This window comes from Phocoena phocoena, chromosome 1 (assembly GCF_963924675.1).
Source record: "Phocoena phocoena chromosome 1, mPhoPho1.1, whole genome shotgun sequence".
Classification (NCBI taxonomy): domain Eukaryota; kingdom Metazoa; phylum Chordata; class Mammalia; order Artiodactyla; family Phocoenidae; genus Phocoena; species Phocoena phocoena.
The window spans coordinates 128717992-128739865 of NC_089219.1; the positions used below are offsets into that span (position 1 = coordinate 128717992).

At 38.0% G+C, this 21874-nt stretch overlaps 1 protein-coding gene across 7 annotated transcripts in view; it reads left to right on the top strand.

Annotated features, from left to right (window-relative positions):
• Positions 1–21874, top strand: part of DNM3 (dynamin 3) — a 574033-nt gene that overhangs the window by 174784 nt on the left and 377375 nt on the right. For all 7 annotated transcript variants that reach the window (XM_065883171.1, XM_065883141.1, XM_065883152.1 and 4 more), the window contains exons 5-6: positions 20249–20347; positions 20927–21087. In XM_065883171.1, the coding sequence (XP_065739243.1) occupies positions 20249–20347; positions 20927–21087 (260 nt within the window). The remainder of the gene's footprint in view (positions 1–20248; positions 20348–20926; positions 21088–21874) is intronic.

The following is a 21874-nucleotide window of genomic DNA, read 5'->3' on the forward strand; positions in this document are numbered from 1 at the left end:
AAAGTACTACATAAAATTAACATACTTCGTTGGTTAGAAAGTAGGTTTGTGGCTGTTGAGTTTCAGACTTAACAAAGTTATTTTTCCTGCAGGAATTTCTGTGATAAAAGCCAATAGTTGCTGTATTTTCAGGAAGTTTATATCTGTTAAACCGAAGTCTTACTCAGCAAAGTTAACCCTTGCTTTCTACTTCCTTCTTGCTTGTCTCTTCTTAGGGTTGCCAATATTATCACTTGTCTAATGCTCCTTACACATTCATGTGTTGTCACCTTTATAACCCATGGTGATGCACAAAGCCAGAGCCAGTTGGATTACCTATACAGTTGTGTGCATGGTGTGTGTGTGTGTGAAACACAGTTTCTGGTGATGGTGCCTATAGTGATCTATATAATGAAAATCATGTTCCCTATTTAGTAGGTCCCAGTGGAGCTGATGGACTTAATAGAAACTTTTGCTGTAGGAGAAATTCCTGTTCAGATGAAGGACAGATGACCTGAGAAGCTTGGATTTGATTTGGGAGTGAAGGATGACATTAAAAGAGATCTGGTGCTATCAGCTAGTTCCAAGTTAACCAACTGCAACTTCAATTAAAAGTGTTTCCACGCTATTGCCAACAGAGTCCCTGGATGGTGTTCTGAACCAGACCATTTTGTAGTCAGCAGTCTGAGCTATCTGTTCAGGATTTCAAATAGTTTGCTGAGGGCTATGAGTGGAGCATTATTAGTTACTGTCTGCAGTTAAAACCCCTGTATGAGAAAGGTAAGAGTGGGAAATATATAACAGTCCCAGGTCTACAGCAATGATGGAGTCCTACTGGGCAGGCATTGTGAAGACTTCCTAGCCTGGAAGTGAAAGAAGTTTATTGATTAAATCCTAAGTGTACTTTCGGGGAGGAACTTCCTTGTCTGCTGTCCAGGGCTCCACCTTCTGGGAGTTTCTTCCTTGTCCATTATCCTCTAAGACATATCTGAAGTGGAAAGGAGGGATTATAACCTTCTCTGGAGATGCATAGCTTTCACAGCCTGTTGTCTACTTGTAAAATCTTGGGGTCATAAAGGTTTTAAGACTCAAACTATGAAAGGCTTTTTCAGGGCAGGCTTTTTGTTTCTTTGGGAATACAATTTCTTAAAAAACTCATTAAGCCTTAACTATCTGCTTCTAGTTAATTCCAGGTACAAACAACTACACCAAAAGCTTTTTCCTAGGCATAAATCTTAAAAGATCTTAAATCTGTTCTTTTGTTTCCTTGCCACCAATACTCTTTCCCCACCCGTCTTCTCTCTCTTTCAACTTATTATGGTTATCTTCAGGCTACCTGAGACTATTGGCTTGGGTAGGGAGGTATGTATTTTAAGTGTAAAGTCTGATGAGTTTTGATGAACATATACACTCATGCAACTGCCATTACAACCAAGATAAAGAACATTTCCATCACCTATAAAAGTTCCCTTGTGTTCCTTTCTAGTCAGTCCCACCCTGGTCCCCTAGTCCTGGTGCCAGGAAACCACTGATCTGCTTTTTGTTGCCATCTGTTAGATTTGCCTTTAGAGTTCTATGTAAAATGGAATCATCCAGTAAGTACTCTTGGTGCCTGGGTACTTCTGCTCAGCATAATGTTTTTGAGATTCATCCATGCTGCTGCATGTTTTAGTTCATTCTTTTAAATTGGTGAATAGTATTTCACTGTGTGGCTATGCCACATTTTGTTGATTCATTTACCTGTTGATGGAACTTTAGTTTTCTCCAGTTTTGGGTGATAACAGATAAACAGATGTACAAGTTTTATATCTTTTCATTTCACTTGGGAAAATAAGAGTGGAATTGCTGGACTATTCACAATAGCCAAGACATGGAAACAACCTACATGTCCATCGACAGCTGAATGCATAAAGAAGACGTGGTATATATTTGCAATGGAATATTACTCAGCCATAAAAAGAATGAAATAATGCCATTTACAGCAACATGGATGGGCCTAGAGATTATCATACTAAGTGAAGGAAGTCAGAAAGAGAAAGACAAATACCATATGATATCACTTATATGTGGAATCTAAAATATGACACAAATGAACCTATCTACGAAACAGAAACAGACTCATGGACATAACAGACTTGTTGCCAAGGGGGACGGGGTTGAGGGAGGGGTGGAGTGGGAGGTTGGGGTTAGCAGATCTAAGCTATTATATATAGAATGGATAAACAACAGGGTCCTACTGCATAGCACAGGGAACTGTATTCAATGTCCTTTGATAACCATAATGGAAAAGAATATTAAAAAGAAATGTATACATATATATAACTGAATCACTTTGCTGTACAGCAGAAATTAACACAACATTGTAAATCAATTATACTTCAATAAAAAAAAAGTGGAATTGCTGGGTAAGTGTATGTTTAATATTTTTAAGAAACCACTACAAATTTTATTCCCAGCAGCAATATGTGAGTGCTTCAGTTGCTCCACGTGCTCACCAACACTTGGTATTATTAGTTCTATTTTAATTGTAGTCATTGTAATGTCTGTGTAGTGGTATTGATTTGCATTTCCCTTACGACTCATGGTGCTTAGCATCATTTCATGTCCTAATAGGCCATTTGTAAATTTTCTTTTGTGAAGTGTCTGCCTATTTTAAACTGTCTTCTTAGTATTAAGTTCTGAAGCTTAAGAAATATGCTGATACAGATTTTATTATGTAATGCAAATATATTCTCTCAGTCTATATCCTTTCTATATATTTTAAAAACAAGTTTTAATTTTGATGGTGTATAATTTTAATTTTTAAAATATGATCCACATTTTTTTATCCTCTCTAAGAAATCTTTGCCTAATCCAAGTGTGCAAAGATTTTTGTCCTATGTTTTCTTCTGGAATTTTTGTAGTTTCAGGTTTTTGGTTCTCTTAAAATTTTTATTACTATTCAGAAAAGCTTAACCCAAATGGTGTTAACTGAGGCACCAATTAACTTTTGACCCAGTAGGAAAAGATGCAATACAAAAATAGTAAAACTAGGACAAAATAAAATACACGAAGCACTTAACATACATAAGTAACATTCAAAAGCAAGCTAATTGTAAAATATCTCAATATTCTATTACATTATAAAGTCACAACTAATATAAATCTAAAAAATGTAGCTGGATCATTTTCCTTTTTTTAAAAAATTTTTGAATTTTATTTTATATTTTTATACAGCAGGTTCTTATTAGTCATCAGTTTTATGCACATCAGTGTATACATGTTAATCCCAATCGCCCAATTCAGCACAACACCATCCCCACCCCACCGCGGTTTTCCCTGCTTGGTGTCCATACGTTTGTTCTCTACATCTGTGTCTCAATTTCTGCCCTGCAAACCGGTTCATCGGTACCATATTTCTAGTTTCCACATATATGCGTTAATATACGATATTTGTTTTTCTCTTTCTGACTTACTTCACTCTGTATGACAGTCTCTAGATCCACCCACATCTCAACAAATAACCCAATTTTGTTTCTTTTTATGGCTGAATAATATTCTATTGTATATATGTACCACATCTTCTTTATCCATTCGTCTGTCAATGGGCATTTAGGTTGCTTCCATGACCTGGCTATTGTAAATAGTGCTGCAATGAACAGTGGGGTGCATGTGTCTTTTTGAATTATGGTTTTCTATGGGTATATGCCCAGTAGTGGGATTGCTGGGCCATATGGTAATCCTATTTTTAGATTTTTAAGGAAACTCCATACTGTTCTCCATAGTGGCTGTATCCATTTACATTCCCACCAACAGTGCAAGAGGGTTCCCTTTTCTCCACACCCTCTCCAGCATTTGTTGTTTGTAGATTTTCTGATGATGCCCATTCTAACTGGTGTGACCTTATTGTAGTTTTGATTTGCATTTCTCTAATAACTAGTGATGTTGAGCAGCTTTTCATGTGCTTCTTGGCCATCTGTGTGTCTTCTTTGGAGAAATGTCTATTTAGGTCTTGTGCCCATTTTTGGACTGGGTTGTTTACTTTTTTGATATTGAGCTGCATGAGCTGCTTGTATATTTTGGAGATTAATCCTTTGTCAATTGCTTCGTTTGCAAATATTTTCTCCCATTCTGAGGGTTGTCTCTTGGTCTTGTTTATGGTTTTCTTTGCTGTGCAAAAGCTTTGAAGTTCCATTAGGTCCCATTTGTTTATTTTTATTTCTGTTACTCTAGGAGGTGGATCAAAAAGATCTTGATGTGATTTATGTCAAAGAGTGTTCTTCCTATGTTTTCCTTTAAGAGTTTTATAGTGTCTGGTCTTGTATTTAGGTCTCGAATCCATTTTGAGTTTATTTTTGGGTGTGGTGTTAGGGAGTGTTCTAATTTCATTCTTTTCCATGTAGCTGTCCAGTCTTCCCAGCACCACTTATTGAAGAGACTGTCTTTTCTCCACTGTATATCTTTGCCTCCTTTGTTATAGATTAGTTGACCATAGGTGCGTGGGTTTATCTTTGGGCTTTCTATCTTGTTCCATGATCTGTGTTTCTGTTTTTGTGCCAGTACCATATTGTCTTGATTACTGTAGCTTTATAGTATAGTCTGAAGTCAGGGAGTCTGATTCCTCCAGCTCCGTTTTTTTTTCCTTCAAGACTGCTTTGGCTATTCTAGGTCTTTTGTGTCTCCATACAAATTTTAAGATTTTTTTGTTCTAGTTCTGTAAAAAATGTCATTGGTAATTTGATAGGGATTGCACTGAATCTGTAGATTGCTTTGGGTAGTATAGTCATTTTTTCAATGTTGATTCTTCCAATCCAAGAACATGGTATATCTCTCCATCTGTTTGTATCGTCTTTAATTTCTTTCATCAGTGCCTTATAGTTTTCTGCATACACGTCTTTTGTCTCCCTAAGTAGGTTTATCCTAGGCATTTTATTCTTTTTGTTGAAATGGTAAATGAGAGTGTTTCCTTAATTTCTCTTTCAGATTTTTCATCATTAGTGTATAGGAATGCAAAAGATTTCTGTGCATTAATTTTTTATCCTGCAACTTTACCAAATTCATTGGTTAGCTCTAGTAGTTTTCTGGTGGCATCTTTAGGATTCTCTATGTATAGTATCATGTCATCTGCAGACAATGACGGCCTTACTTCTTCTTTTCTGATTTGGATTCCTTTTATTTCTTTTTCTTTTCTGATTGCTGTGGCTAAAACTTCCAAAGGTATGTTGAAAATAGTGGTGAGAGTGGACAACCTTGTCTTGCTCCTGATCTTAGGGAAAATGGTTCCAGTTTTTCACCATTGAGGATGATGTTGGCTGTGGGTTTGTCATATACGGCCTTTATTATGTTGAGGAAAGTTCCCTCTATGCCTACTTTCTGGAGGGTTTTTATGATAAATTGGTGCTGAATTTTGTCGAAAGCTTTTTCTGCATCTATTGAGATGATCATATGGTTTTTCTCCTTCAATTTGTTAATATGGTGTATCACATTGATTGATTTGCATATATTGAAGAATCCTTGCATTCCTGGGATAATCCCCCCTTCATCATGGTGTATAATCCTTTTAATGTGCTGTTGGATTCTGTTTGCTAGTATTTTGTTGAGGATTTTTACATTTATATTCATCAGTGATATTGGGCTGTAGTTTTCTTTCTTTGTGACATCTTTATCTGGTTTTGGAATCAGTGTGATGGTGACCTCATAGAATGAGTTTGGGTGGGTTCCTCCCTCTGCTATAGTTTGGAAGAGTTTGAGAAGGATAGGTGTTAGCTCTTCTGTTAATGTTTGCTAGAATTCTCCTGTGAAGCCATCTGGTCCTGGACTTTTGTTTGTTGGAAGATTTTTAATCACAGTTTCAATTTCAGTGCTTGTGATTGGTCTGTTTATATTTTCTGTTCCTTCCTGGTTCAGTCTCGGAAGGTTGTGTTTTTCTAAGAATTTGTCCATTTCTTCCAGGTTGTCCATTTTATTGTCATATATTGCTTGTAGTAATCTCTCATGATCCTTTGTAGTTTTGCTGTTTCAGTTGTTACTTCTCCTTTTTCATTTCTAATTCTATTGATTTGAGTCTTTTCCCTTTTTTCTTCATGAGTCTGGCTAACAGTTTATCAATTTTGTTTATCTTCTCAAACAACCGGCTTTTGCTATCGTTTTTTTCATCTCTTTTTCATTTATTTCTGATCTAATTTTATGATTTCTTTCCTTCTGCTAACTTTGGGTTGTTTTTTGTTCTTCTTTCTCTGATTGCATTAGGTGTAGGGTTATGGTGTTTATTTGAGATGTTTCTTGTTTCTTGAGGTAGGATTGTATTGCTATGTACTTCCCTCTTAGAACTGCTTTTGCTCCATCCCATAGGTTTTGGGTCATCGTGTGTTCATTGTCATTTGTTTCTTGGTATTTTTTTGATTTCCTCTTTGATTTCTTTAGTGATCTGTTGGTTATTTAGTAGCGTATTGTTTAGCCTCCATGTGTTTGTATTTTTTACAGATTTTTTTTCCTTTGATTCATATCTAGTCTCATAGCATTGTGGTTGGAAAAGATACTTGATATGATATCAATATTATTAAATTTATCAAGGCTTGATTTGTGACCCAAGATATGATCTCTCCTAGAGAATGTTCCATGAGGACTTTATTTTTTTTTTTTTTTTATATTTTTGCGGTACGCGGGCCTCTTACTGCTGTGGCCTCTCCCGTTGCGGAGCACAGGCTCCGGACGCGCAGGCTCAGCGGCCATGGCTCACGGACCCAGCCGGTCCGCGGCATGTGGGATCCTCCCGGACCGGGGCATGAACCCGTGTCCCCTGCATCGGCAGGCGGACTCTCAACCACTGCGCCACCAGGGAAGCCCCATGAGGACTTTAGAAGAAAGTGTATTCTGTTGTTCTGGGATGGAATGTCCTATAAATATCAATTAAGTCCGTCTTGTTTATTGTTTAATGTGTCATTTAAAGCTTCTGTTTCCTTATTTATTTTCATTTTGGATGATCTGTCATTGGTGAAATTGTGCTGTTAAAGTTCCCTACTATTGTTGTGTTACTTTCGATTTCCCCTTTTATGGCTGTTAACGTTTGCCTTATTTAATGAGGTGCTCCTATGTTGGGTGTATAAATATTTGCAATTGTTATATCTTCTTCTTGGATTGCTCCCTTGGTCATTATGTAGTGTCCTTCTTTGTCTCGTGTAATAGCCTTTATTTTAAAGTCTATTTTGTGTGATATGAGAATTTCTACTCCAGCCTTCTTTTGATTTCCATTCGCATGGAATACCTTTTTCCATCCCCTCACTTTCAGTCTGTTTGTGTCCCTAGGTCTGAAGTGGATCTCTTGGAGAAAGCATATATGTGGGTCTTGTTTTTGTATCCGTTCAGCCAGTCTATGTCTTTTGGGTGGAGCGTTTAATCCATTAACATTTAATGTAGGTATCGATATGTATGTTCCTATTACCATTTTCTTAATTGTTTTGGGTTTTTTATTGTAGGTCTTTTCCTTCTCTTGTGTTTCCTGCCTAGAGAAGTTCCTTCAGCATTTGTTGTAGAGCTGGTTTTGTGTGCTGAATTCTCTTAGCTTTTGCTGGTTTGTAAAGGTTTTAATTTCTCTGCTGAATCTGAATGACGTCCTTGCTGGGTAGAGTAATATTGGGTGTAGCTTTTTCCCTTTCATCACTTTAAATATGTCCTGCCACTCCCTTCTGGCTTGCAGAGTTTCTGCTGAAAGATCAGCTGTTAACCTTATGGGGATTCCCTTGTTTGTTATTTGTTGCCTTTCCTTTGCTGCTTTTAATATTTTTTCATTGTATTTAATTTTTGATAGTTTGATTAATATGTGTCTCAGCATGTTTCTCCTTGGATTTATCCTGTATGGGACCCCCTGTTCTTTCTGGACTTGATTAACTATTTCCTTTCCCATATTAGGGAAGTTTTCAACTATAGTCTCTTCAGATATTTTCTCAGTCCCTTTCTTCTCTCTTCTTTTTCTGGGACCCCTGTAGTTTGAATGTTGATGTGTTTAATGTTGTTCTAGAGGTCTCTGAGACTGTCCTCAATTCTTTTCATTCTTTATTCTTCTCTGTGGTAGTTATTTCCACTATTTTATCTTCTAGGTATCTTATCCGTTCTTCTGCCTCAGTTATTCTGCTATTGATTCCTTCTAGAGACTTTTTAATTTCATTTATTGTCTTCATCATTGTTTGTTTGCTCTTTAGTTGTTCTAGGTCTTTGTTAAACGTTTCTTGTATTTTCTCCATTCTAAGATTTTGGATCATCTTTACTATCATTACTCTGAATTCTTTTTCAGGTAGACTGCCTGTTTCTTCTTCATTTGGTCTGGTGGGTCTTTACATTGCTCCTTCACCTGCTGTGTGTTTCTGTCTTCTCATTTTGCTTAACTTACTGTATTTGGGGTCTCCTTTTCGCAGGCTGCAGGTTCGTAGTTCCCGTTAGTTTTGGTGTCTGCCCCCAGTGGGTAAGTTTAGTTCAGTGGGTTATGTAGGCTTCCTGGTAGAGGGGACTGGTGCCTGTGTTCTGGTGGGTGAGGCTGGATCTTGTTTTTCTGGTGGGCAGGACCACCTCTGGTTTTGTGGTGTCTGTGACCTTATTATGATTTTAGGCAGCCTCTCTGCTGATGGGTGGAGTTGTGTTCCTTTCTTGCTAGTTGTTTGGCATAGGGTGTTCAGCACTGTAGCTTGCTGGTCATTGAGCGTAGCTGGGTCTTAGCGTTGAGATGGACACCTCTGGGAGAGCTTTTGTTGTTTGATATTATGTGGGGCTGGGAGGCCTCTGGTGGTCCAATGTCCTGAGCTCAGCTCTGCCACCTCAGAAGCTCAGGCCTGATACCAGCCGGAGCACCAAGACCCTGTCAGCCACACGGCTCAGAAGAAAAGGGTGAAAATGAAAGAATGAAAGAAAGGAAAAAATAAAATTAAAATGTTACTAAAATAAATAATATTATTAATAATTAAAAAAATTTTAAAAAGTAATAAAACATAGAAAGAAGAGAGCAAGCAAACCAAAAAACAAATCCACCAATCATAACAAGTGCTAAAAACTGTACCAAAAAAAAAAAAAATGGAGAGACCGAACCCTAGGACAAATGGTAAAAGCACAGCTATACAGAAAAAATCACACAAGCATACACATACACACTCACAAAAAGAGAGAAAGGAAAATAATATATTTATCTATATATAAAAAAAGGAAGAGAGCAACCAAATCAATAAACAAATTGACCAGTGGTAATAAACTCTAAATATTAAAGTGAGATAAACATAAAACCAGAAACAAATTAGATGAAGAAAGCAAACCCCAAGTCTACAGTTGCTTACAAAGTCCACCACCTAAATTTTGGGATGATTTGTTGTCTATTCAGGTATTCCAGAGATGCAGGGTACATCAAGTGGATTGTGGAGATTTAATCCGCTGTTCCCGAAGCTGCTGGGAGAGATTTCTCTTTCTCTTCTTTATTCGCACAGCTCCCGGGGTTCAGCTTTGGATTTGGCCCCGCCTCTGTGTGTAGGTTGCCTGAGAGCATCTGTTCTTCGCTCAGACAGGACGGGGTTAAAGTAGCAGCTGACTCGGGGGCTCTGGCTCACTCAGGCCGGGGGGAGGTAGGGGTACGGAGTGCAGGGCAAGCCTGTCGTGGCAGAGGCCATCGTGACGTTGCAGCAGCCTGAGGCGCACTGTGTGTTCTCCCGGGGAAGTTTTCCCTGGATCACGGGACCCTGGCACTGGCGGGTTGCACAGGCTCCCGGGAGGGGAGGTGTGGATAGTGACCTGTGCTTGAACACAGGCTTCTTGGTGGCTGCAGTAGCAGCCTTAGCATTTCATGCCCGTCTCTGGTGTCTGCCCTGGTAGCCATCACTTGCACCCATCTCTGAAGTTCGTTTAGGTGGTGCTCTGAATCCCCTCTCCTTGCGCACCCCGAAACAATGGTCTCTTGACTTTTAGGCAATTCCAGACTTTTTCCCGGACTCCCTCCCGGCCAGCTGTGGCGCACTAGCCCCCTTCAGGCTGTGTTCACACAGCCAACCTTAGTCCTCTCCCTGGCATCTGAACTCCCAAGCCCAAGCCTCAACTCCCAGACCCCACCCGCTCCAGTGGATGAGCAGACAAACCTCTCAGGCTGGTGAGTGCTGGTCGGCACCGATCCTCTGTGCCGGAATCTCTCCGCCCTGCCCTCCGCACATCTGTTGCTGCGCTCTCCTCCATGGCTCCGAAGCTTCCCCCCACCACTCCCTGTCTCTGCCAGTGAAGGGGCTTCCTAGTGTGTGGAAACTTTTCCTCCTTCACAGCTCCCTTCCAGAGGTGCAGATCCTGTCCCTATTCTTTTGTCTCTGTTTTTCCTTTTTTCTTTTGCCTTACCCAGGTATGTGGGGAGTTTCTTACCTTTTAGAAGGTCTGAGATCTTCTGTCAGCATTCAGTAGTTGTTCTGTAGGAGTTGTTTCACATGTAGATGTATTTTTTTTTTTACATCTTTATTGGAGTATAATTGCTTTACAATGGTGTGTTAGTTTCTGCTTTATAACAAAGTGAATCAGTTATACATATACATATGTTCCCATATCTCTTCCCTGTAGATATATTTTTGATGAATTTGTGGGCAGGAAGGTGATCTCCATGTCTTACTCCTCTACCATCTTGAAGGTACCACCCGCCCCCACCCCAGTTAGCTATTTACCAGTCCTCCTCCAAACTGTCAAGGTCTTGAAAAACAAGGAAAGCCTGAGAAACTGTCACAGCCAAGAGAACCCAAGGAGACAGGATGATCCACTGTAATGTGGCCTCCTGGAAGGGATCAGTTCTGGAGGCTGCAAGTCCCCAGTCAGTGGGCCATCAGGGTTGGTTTCTGATAAAAACTTTCTTCCTAGCGTTCAGATGGCCACCTTGCTGTGTTCTCTCACATAGTAGAGAGGGCCTTTTTATGTTTCTTTAAAGGGTGGGTCTACAGTAACCTTTACTGAGGTTCGATCCTTTTGGTATCTTTAATTCAACAGGTTTCTCCCCTCTGGCTGGTGGGACTTAATGATTCCCAGCCCTAAGTGAGCTCTGGGAATTGTTTGGTTTAGCGCTCCCTAGAAGTTGTTTTTTGCCTAGCCTTGTGGAGTTTTACCTTAGGCATGCATGCATTCAAAGACTGGGGGAGACCCCTATGCACATTTGTAGAGCTCTTTCTATTCATAGCTCCCTTTTATCTGGCACAGGATCCTGTAAATTCTAGCAACCTTGGCCTCCTTGAAATCCAATCTATGTCTCTTCAACTAAGCAGGACTGCTGGAATCTCTTTGGATTTTTCCTCCTTGCGTTGTTGTCCAGAAATTGCCTCCAAGTAGTAATTGAATAATTGTATGACTTATTTTGTTGTTTCTCTTCTTTCAAGCAGCATAGTCCTGTACAACCTATTATTTCATGTCTGAAAACAATTGTTTTATATGTTTTATCAGTTTTCTAGTTTACAGCAGAAATGTGTGTCTGAACCCTATTAAGCTTTTAAGCTAGAAAGAGAAATTACTGAGCTCCTTTGCTTAACTGAAATTCTTAATGGACGTTCGCTGCTCAGAGCCTTTTTAGTCTATTTTCTTATTTGAGTTACAAGAACAGTTGGCTTTTTCAACCATTAAAAGACCCAGGTTTCTAGCTTCTCTCTAATCCTTTCTATTTCTGCATGTAAAATAATAAATTTGTGAACTCATTTCTTTCTTAAATACCTTGTTTTAAGCAGCAGGGAACAATCAAGACAAATTAACATCCAGGCCCTTTTCAATAGCTTCTCCTTTCAGTAGGCACTTAGTCTGCCTTACAACTTATCGCATGTGGCAGGTTTACAAAATACACAGCTACTGTATAATATGAATCTTTATCTTTCCATGTTGCAATACTTGTTCCCTTGCTACGTAATCTTGCTAAGCCAGGTTTTCATTATGGCAGCTCTCTTCTTCAGAGTACCATTGTTTGTACTGATATACAGTAATAAATAGACTGAAACATGTAGTGGTGCAAACAGTAGAAATGTCTATGCTGAGTTGATTTTCAGGGTAGTGTGGGGTAGTGTGATGTTTCTTGTCTATGACATCGTTCATAGATTCCCAGATACTTATATTTGTCACCCATAGCTACTTAGGGACTTATTATGGTTAGATCCAGCAAGTGGAAGGTGAAAGAGCTGGCAGAAGAACACGTGGGAAGTTATACAGACCAAGCCTAGAAGTAGCTCGTATCACTTCACCCACTTCCACTGGTTAGAACTCAGTACAGGCAGATTATAGGGGAGATTGTAACTCAATTGTAAGGGAGATTTGAAAATATAGTTAAGCTGTGTGCCAAGGAAGAGAAAGAAAATGGATTTTGGTGGAGAAAAAGCAGGGAGATATAAGTATACAGGAGTCCCTCTAATACATGGGGTATATGTTCCAAGACCCCCAGGAGATGCCTGAAACCGTGGAAAGTACTAAACCCTATATATTCTATGTTTTTTCCCTATACATATATATTCGAGGTGTGACAGGAAAACTAGCAGGAATTTCTTTTTCCATCACAGTTTCAATAGAAGATTGATTTTTACCATTGATCTTTGCAACCTCAGCTTATGATTTTTTTCTTTCCTTATTGAGTTGAGAACTTGTGCCTTTTCACTTAAAGGAAGCACTTTACAGCTTCTCTTTGGCATATCCAAATTGCCCTCATCACTACTCTTGTGCTTTGGGGTCATTATTAAGTGAAATGAAGGTTACTTGAACACAAGCATGAAGATACTGTGACAGTTGATCTGATAACCAAGAGGGCTACTAGGTAATTAATGGGTAGATACGCTGGACAAAGGGATGATTAACATCCAGGGTGATGGGGCAAGATGGTGGGAGATTTCATCAAGTTACTCAGAATGGTGCTCAATTTAAAACTTATAAAGTGTTTAGTTCTGGAATTTTTCATTTAAGATTTTTGGACAACAGTTGATCTCTGGTAAATGAAATCATAGAAAGTGAAACTGCAGATGGGTGTGGGAACTACTGTATGTGGATTCTTTTTCTTTTGTTCCTTCATGCCTTAGTCTGTTTTGGAGTACAGATTCTCAGTGAAAGAACCACTCTATACCTAAATTTTCTTATCTTTGGAGTAATTCTTTTTCCTTTCCCTCTCTTATAACCTGTCTCCCTTTGCCCTCTCTTTCTGCTCTCCCTTCCTTCCACAAATATTAAATCTTTCAAGTGCTGCGCTAGGTTCTGGGTATAAATTGGTGAGCAAGATAGTCTCTGTTACCATAGCAACAGTAATTTTTATGTTTTCTATTATTTACTTAATATTTTACCTAGTATCACATGCAGTAATATTACCTGATGACTTTGAAAATGAGAACTGTGTTATTCAGAACTGTTGGAAAATAACAAGAAAATAATGTTAATGGAAAACTTATAGGAAAAAAAGATGAAACTATTCCTATCCATCACTGATTGCTTTCAGAAGTAAAATATTCCATAATCTTTGCCAAACAGAAAGAACAGCATTTACTTCAAACCACCCCCAACTCAAATACCACCAAAGCCCAAAACAAGAACAAAAAAGATGCATTAACTGAAGGACATCTAATTTCCTAAGTCTGTTTTTAATTTTGCTGTATACATGTTTACACTAATTCTTCATTGATTTTGTTTTTCATTGCTGCTGTTTCAGTGTACACAATGTTCCAGATTACCTTTCTGGCAACTGCTAATATGGTTCGTGGCTTGGTTTTGTCCCATTTCTTAATTAGATGAAACAACACACTGCTTACAATTCAGTTGCCTATATAAATGGAAGAAATGGCAGTGTTCTTATAGGAAAATCACTGTATTGACAACAAATCTAGGTAACATGGTAGAATGGTATTACGTTTCTTTTTTGGAATTTGTATTTCAATTCTTGTCTAAACCTAAGAAAAGTAAACATGCTTTTTACTCATTTATTCATTTGATAAATAAACATTTATTGAGTTCTCGCTCTGTGTTTGGCACCTATATGAATTGCTTGGAATATGTAGATTAGATGTTGTCCTTATTCTTGAAGAGATCATGGCTTAGTGGATGAGACAGACAAATAAGCAGATTCCTAGTGTCATGTAAGAACAATGATTTCAGTGTATGCAGAGAGCTCTGAAGTCACAGAGAAAAGGTTCCAAACTTACACTTGTGGGAGCCTGATTAAGGACCTGCAGGAGAGGCCTGTAAAGTATTTTGAAGGATGAGTAGGAAATAACAAAAAAAAGAAGAGAGGGAAGGATATTTGAAACTGAGAGGGATAGCATTGTGAAGGTGAAGAGGCAAGAATGCATGATCACATGGAGAGCTACAACTTGAGTGTCACAGGAGCTTAGGACTGGAATAGAGTGGGAGTAGTGGTGAAAAACAAAATTGGTGAGATCACAATTTTCATTTATTGAGTGGTTTTTATGTACCAAATACTTTACATGTGTTATGTTATTTAATTGTCTTTAATTCATAGATTTTAGTTTTTAGAGCAATTTTACATATTCACAGAAAAACTGAGTAGAAGGTACAGTTTCCATATATGTCCTGTCCCCATACATGCATAACCTCTCCAACTATTAATATCGCCCACTAGATTGGTACATTTGTTGCAATTGATGAACCTACATTGATGCTCAAAGTTCAGAGTTGACATTAGGGTTCACTCTTGGTGGTGTACACCGTATGGGTTTGGACAAATATATAATGACATGTATCCATGATTGTAATATCATACAGAATAGTTTTCACTGCCTTAAGAAATTCTTTGCCCCACCTTTTCATTCCTGCCTCCACTAACTGCTGGCATCCACTAATCTTTTTATTGTCTCCATAGTTTTACCTTTTCCAGAATGTCATATTGTTGGAATCATACACCATAAAGCCTTTTCAGATTGTCTTCTTTCACTTAGTGATATGAATTTAAGGTTACTCCATGTTTTTTCATGGTTTGATTGCTCATTTCTTTTTAGCACTAAATAATATTCCATTGCCTGGATGTATCACAGTTCATTTATCCATTCACCTACTGATGGACATCTTGGTTGCTTTGAAGTTTGGCAATTATAAGTAAAGGTGCTATGAACATCTGTATGCAAGTTTTCGTATGGGCATGTTTTCAGCTCCTTTGGGTAAATACGAAAGAGTGCAATTACTGAATCATGGTAAGATTATGTTTAGTTTTGTAAGAAACTCCCAAACCATATTCCAAAGTGGCTGTACCATTTTACATTCCCACCAGCAGTGAATGAGAGTTGCTAACATTCTCCCCATTCTTGCCTGCATTTGGTATTGTCAGTGTTTTGGATTTTGGCCATTCTAATAGGTGTGCAGTGATATCTTACTGTTGTTTTAATTTGCAACTCCTTAATGGTGTATGATGTGGAACATCTTTTCATATACATACTTGCTACCTGTATATCTTCTTTGATGAGGTATCTGTTCAGATCTTTCACCCATTTTTAAATCAAGTTGTTTCTTTCTCCCCCTCTCTGAAGCACAGGGAGATTTTTCTCAGATAGTCACTGTGAGAACCTGGTTGAGCTCCTAGAAGCAAAACAAAAGTATGGGTACCCTCTATGACTGGGTCCCCCTGGAGTTTTTAACTCTTAGACTGCCCACACTGAGCTTCCAGCAATTCATCAATTACAGTTTAGGTTTTTCTGCCTAGGCCCTGGTTCCCACAGAGTTTTCTGCTTTTGTGTTTCTGCTCCAGTAAGTTGTGATTCTCTGTATTCACCTATCTGTCTCTCCAAATTTGGGGGACAGTGGTTTGCTCTGTGGCTTCAGTTCTCTGATGAATCTCAGAAGTGGTGTTAATTTTTCAGTTGTTCACTTGTTAGGTAGGACACAGTGGCAACTTCCAAGCCCCTTACATGGTGGACCAGAAACCAGAAGTCCTATTATGTAATTTTAAAACATAGGTTTGTTATTTCCTCATTTTATTGTTGAGTTAGAGTAAACATGTAACTTATTCTTCTGTTTGAAGTCATTTGAGAGTTAAAGGGGATGCTATTAATAATTATCCCAGACATCAAATGTAAACTGTGATGATTACCTTTTCGATGTGGTTATACCTGATGAGGAAACTAATGTCTCGGAGCTAACAAGGGAAACCGATGGGACTTGAATCTAAACAGTCCAATCCTTGACTCAATGCTCTTAGATCTATGCTATATATAAGAATCAGATTTTTGAAGTGCCTTGTATGTTTTTTCTAGGTCTTCGTCAGGACTTGTCAGTACTCATCATTGTGGCTATTCTTTACTGAAGAGAAACATAATTGAAACACAGTATCACACATTATTTATTAGCTCTTAATGTATTATTTTAAATTTTCCTTTTAGTTGGAGGGCAAGAATTTTATTACATTACTTTTTACTTTACATACTACTCTACATAACCTCTTCTGAATCTGGAAGTTATTCTCCTTCCCAGAATTCTGGACTTGAAAGAGACATCTAGTTAAACCTTTAGTTCTGTAGATAAAAAGGCCCAGATGATGTAAATAACTTGCCAAATAACACAGCTAATCATTTGTAGAATCTAGCTAAGAATTGAGAGGCAGAAAAAGATAGTGATTAAAAATGGAATTAGGTTGCCTGCCTTCTACACCCTACAGCCTGCAAGACTTTGGGCAAGTGTATTTTTCCTTTCCAAGTCTCACTTTGAGGAAAGTGTAATTGAGAAATAATAGTACCTATCTCAGAGTTGTTTCAGGTCTATGTCTGGCACATAATCAGGACTGAACAAATGGTCTCTATTATTATTTTTATCTGAATCTATATATTTCCAGTGAAGTGCTTTTAAAAACATGCTACCTTTGAATCTCTTCAGGCAATGTCATTTTGAGATCTAACAGTGTAGGTATTGAGTCTGCCAGCAGGCATTCATTGATTATTTCAGTTGCCTACTTGTATAACTAAGAGTGAAAAAGAAAATAATTTCATTGGCCATTTCTGGGACACCACTAAGCATAGACTTTTCTGCCTTTTCAGAAATAGGGAGTAGTAAAGAAAATACTTTTAAAATTTAACTTATTTTTATTAATGTTATAAATGTACATCACTTCGGAAAAACCAGTCTCTAAGTCTTTTAATAAAAACTTTTAGTCCCTTGCCCACTCCTCCTGACTCTGGATTACTGATTTCCAGAGAATACCACTTTCAACCCTTCTAACTTTCTTTTGTTATTTACCTCCATATTTAAGGATTTGGCTGCCTCCCATACCCACATATACTTACACACACATATATACACTTACCTCCCCAATTCTGCTAATATAACTATATCATATTTTGCTAAATGAATATTTATGATTCTAAAAATATTATTCACAACTGAACCATGTGTTAAATTATGATTAAATTTCCTTTCTTGAGTGATACTACTGTCTTTGAGGTTGATAGTTGTCTGTTTTTTTGTTTGTTTGCATAGTCTACGTATCTGTCACCAGTGCATTCCCAACCTCTCCTACAGAAGTCTAAATCTCTTAATACCTTCAAAAGCATTAGGCTTTAAGTATCCTATCACTTTCATTTTCTTTTCTTGGTGGGGGAAGATATCTCTTCAGTAATCTTTGTCCTCTTATTCTAATAGATACTGACTGCTCTCCTGGCCTTAAACTGGGATCTACACCATCTTAAAAATTTCCTTCTTTTCCTGGTTAGATTGGATTCCCTGCTTCCTGGATTTCTTGTCTACTTCTTTGTTAGTTTGTTCCCATGTTTGGTGGAACACATCTTTTAGTAATTGTCCCTCCCCTCACACACAAAAAAAGGAGAAAGGGAGGTAAAATATTTTGAGATTTTGCATGTCTGAAAATATCTTTTTCTACTGTCACATTTATTGGTAATTTAGAATTCTAGTCTAGAAATTATCTTTCTCTCAGAATTTTGAAAACATTGCTCTGCGGGTTTTTAGTTTCCAGTTTGCTGCTGGGAAGACTGATGCTGTAATGTTCCCAGTATTATGAAATCTTATATGCCATATTGTGTGTGTGTAGGTATGTGTATGTTTTTCATATTGTGTTGGGCACTTGATGAGTTAATTCAATCCCTAAATTCATCTTGCACTTATAGGACATCTCATTGAATAGTATGTCCCCACATCTCCAACTGTTTCTGTTTGTCATTCTTTCTCTTATTGGAATGCCAATCATTCAGATGTTGTATCTCTGAATCATTTCTCTAGTTTTAAAAAAGTTTTTCCTTTCCTATTATTTACTTCTTTTTCTTTTGTTTTCTGGGGGGGTTCCTAAGTTTGTATTCCAACATTATTATTTCTGCTCTCATATTTTTAATTATTATTATTATTATTTTTTGCGTTACGCGGGCCTCTCACTGTTGTGCCCTCTCCCGTTGCGGAGCACAGGCTCCGGATGCGCAGGCTCAGCAGCCATGGCTCACGGGCCCAGCCGCTCCGCGGCATGTGGGATCTTCCCAGACCGGGGCACGAACCCGTGTCCCCTGCATCGGCAGGCGGACTCTCAACCACTGCGCCACCAGGGAAGCCCTCATATCTTTAATTATTGAAAATTATTTTTGTTTGTTCAAAATTTTCCTTTTTATGGCATTCTATTTTTGTCCTATGAATGCTATGACCTCTCCTTTCTGTCTGAGGATATTAATACAAATAATAGTTTTCTTCTGTATTTTGCATTATCTTTGTTTTCTTTAAATTCAGCTTTATAATGTTTATTTGTTTTGGTCTCATATTAGTGAATCTCCTTGGCTGTCCATTCATATTTAAAGGTGAAATATTATCAGGTGGTTGGAATTCTGTGTGTTCTTGAATTATGGAATGATAGACTTCAGAGCAGAATGATTTATTGGACTATTTTAATTATTGTTCCTTCGAATATCAATATATATGTTTTTCTCTTGGAATGGTTAGTATCCCCAGACCATTGTTCCAATCTCTTGCTTGGGGGGTTAAAGTCTGCCAGCCATCTCTTTCTTGAAGTTAAATTAGGGAACTGGCCTGGGGAGGGGGGTCTCTGCCATTCTCTATGTAGAATTTTACTTAATCATCCTCTTTTAATACCAGATCCATCCAAACTGGGCCAGGTACCCATGAGTTCAGAGTTTTTTCTAGTTCAGTCTTTCCAGAGAGTAAACCTTCACTGTCCTGTCAGGATGGACCAGGGCAGCTCCTAGCTATGTTACCCATGGAAATCTGACTGCTTCCGTCCAGTATTTCTATTTTCAGCTTCAGCTGCCACCACCACTCTCCATAGTTTTCAGAGCTTTCTGTCCCCCAGGTCTTGAATCTTACTGAGATGCTGTGATGTAAATTATTTAGTTTCTGGACGTCTCCTTTTGTTGGCTTTCTTGGATGCAGTTTTCCTCTTTCTCTTATATTTTAAGTTGGTTAGCAGTCATCCAGCTAGATTTACAGTTTAAAAAATTTTCTGCATTCCTTTCCCATTTTCTTTGACTTTCTTGGTTTAAGCCTTTTAAATTAAAAAAAATTTTTTTTTACCACGATAAGCAGTATATTGGTTAAAAGCATGGACTCTGGAACCAGACTGCCCAGATCCACTTCTTATATGACCTTGGGAAAGTTATTTAATCTCCCTCTGCCTTAGTTTCCCCATCTTAAAAAAATTAGTGGTTGGAGTACTTTTTAAGATTAAATAATTTCCAATGCTTTATTTTACAGATAAGGGCAACTGAGACCCAGAGAATTAAATGACTTGCCTTGAGACTAGAATCCAAGGCTCAGAATTCCTATTTCAGGCTTCTTTCTATTAAGTCATATTTCCTTTTCTGTGAGTTTATTTTTGGGGATGATGGTATCCTATACGTAGTTTTCTTCTTTTTATGTTTTTGACCTCAGGTACTCAGAACCGGATCAATAATAAGCTTTGGTTTATGACACACCCATATCATTGGTCCATGTGTAGCCTATTTTTTTGTTTTTAGTAACGTGATATATAAAAAATTAAAACATCCATATTGTGTGCAGTCCCTGGGAGGAAAATTTAAATGTATCATTTCCATGTATGCGTAGTACAAAAATAAACTTATACATTTGAAAGTATTTTGGTGAAGCAGCTATTTGTTTTTTTCTCTCCTGAATCAAGAGTTATCTTATGGATGGGTGGTTTGCAACTCTCTGCCTCAACCCGTTGACCTTCACAAGACTGGGGTAGTAGTGGATTAGAAAACAAACTAAGATGGAGAGGAACAGGGAAAGAACCAGGATATGAGTGCTTTGTAATTAGCATTGAGACATATTTGTCTCTGAAACTTGTTAGTATTCTGCAAATTGGGTAATGTGGGGTTTGTTTGTGATGCAGGTCTAAGAACCATTGGAGTCATCACCAAACTGGATCTTATGGATGAGGGAACGGATGCCAGGGATATCCTAGAGAATAAGCTGCTGCCGCTTCGCAGGGGTAATGTACTGTGTCCTGTACAGGACTTCCTTTGATGATGTGGCAGAGAAACAACTGGGAAAACAATGGGAAGCTGGATTTTAACGCCTCCACAGTTGTGAGGAATGGATTGATGATTAGTTAAACATTTTATGGAATGGCATGGTGTTCCCAAATGATGTATTAAAAATTATCCAAAGGGAGAACTATTCCTTCAAATAATAAGAAAACAGGAAAAGGAAGGTGTTTGAAGGGAGGGTATAAATATTCATCATAGACTGCATACATGTATACTGTTTAAGTCTGAATTGTTTACTTGCCTGCTATATGACAAAACTGCTTAGAGATTTACTCTATTTAAATGCACAGATCTTTTAAGGACAAAGGACAGTACTTAGTTAATGCTTAAAAAAAATCAACGTTAGCCAAGTCGTCCAGCCGTTGTTAAATACTGATATCTCAAACTGAGTTTTGTAAAGGGATCTATTCTTCAGGCCCTGAAATAATTTTTTTTTCTTATTCAGCCTCTTCAAGAGCTTTAAAATTTCCCCAGAGTAAATCAGAGGTGTCCCAACTCCATAGGTGTGTGTTTTGTTTTAGGTTACATTGGGGTGGTAAACAGGAGCCAGAAGGACATAGATGGGAAGAAGGATATAAAGGCTGCCACGTTGGCAGAAAGGAAATTTTTTCTCTCACACCCGGCTTACAGACATATTGCTGATCGGATGGGGACCCCACACCTTCAGAAGGTCCTTAATCAGGTAAAGATATTTTCTTCAAAAAGAACAATGATAAAATATGTAAATGACTATTGGAATCCATATTTCTTATTTTTATACTCTTTTTCTAAACTAAGACATTTAGCATAATGATAGAAATTAAAAAGATGAAAATGAATACTGGGATCCAGACTGTTACTATTCTAAATGACCAGACTCCACCTTAATATTATTGAAAAAACAGCACACAAAGCAGAAATACATATTTATTTGGAACAGTGAGCAGGGGAATACATTTTAGCACGTTTGCTCGTAATATATAGTTATCTTAAGGAGTGAAACTTGTATATCTCTGAAAAGTTAGTCTCTTGGCATCTGTTTTTGAAATATCAGTCTGTGATGGTTAGGTTAAATTTTCTGTATGGTTTTGTTAGGATTGATTTGTTCCTTAATTTACAACCTTGAAAATAAATAAGCAATTATTGATCTACATTCCTCTAAGAAGCTTTTCCAGATAATCCCTTTCCCTGTGACAGATAGAATTAGGCCCTCTGCCTCCCCTTGTCCTACGCACATACACATTTCTTGCATAAAAATTCAGCAGGCTTGGCCACATATTTTCCTGCCCTTAGTGGAGTTAAGTGTCATTGTCATTGAGTGTAGAGCTCCCACACCAAGTTTTGATCACATTGACTCAAACAATGAGCAGCTTTTCTCACAAAAAGCACTGTGTAGGGGAGCTTCAATATGGCGGAAGAGTAAGACACAGAGATCACCTGCCTCCCCACAGACACATCAGAAATACATCTACATGTGGAAGAACTTCTAC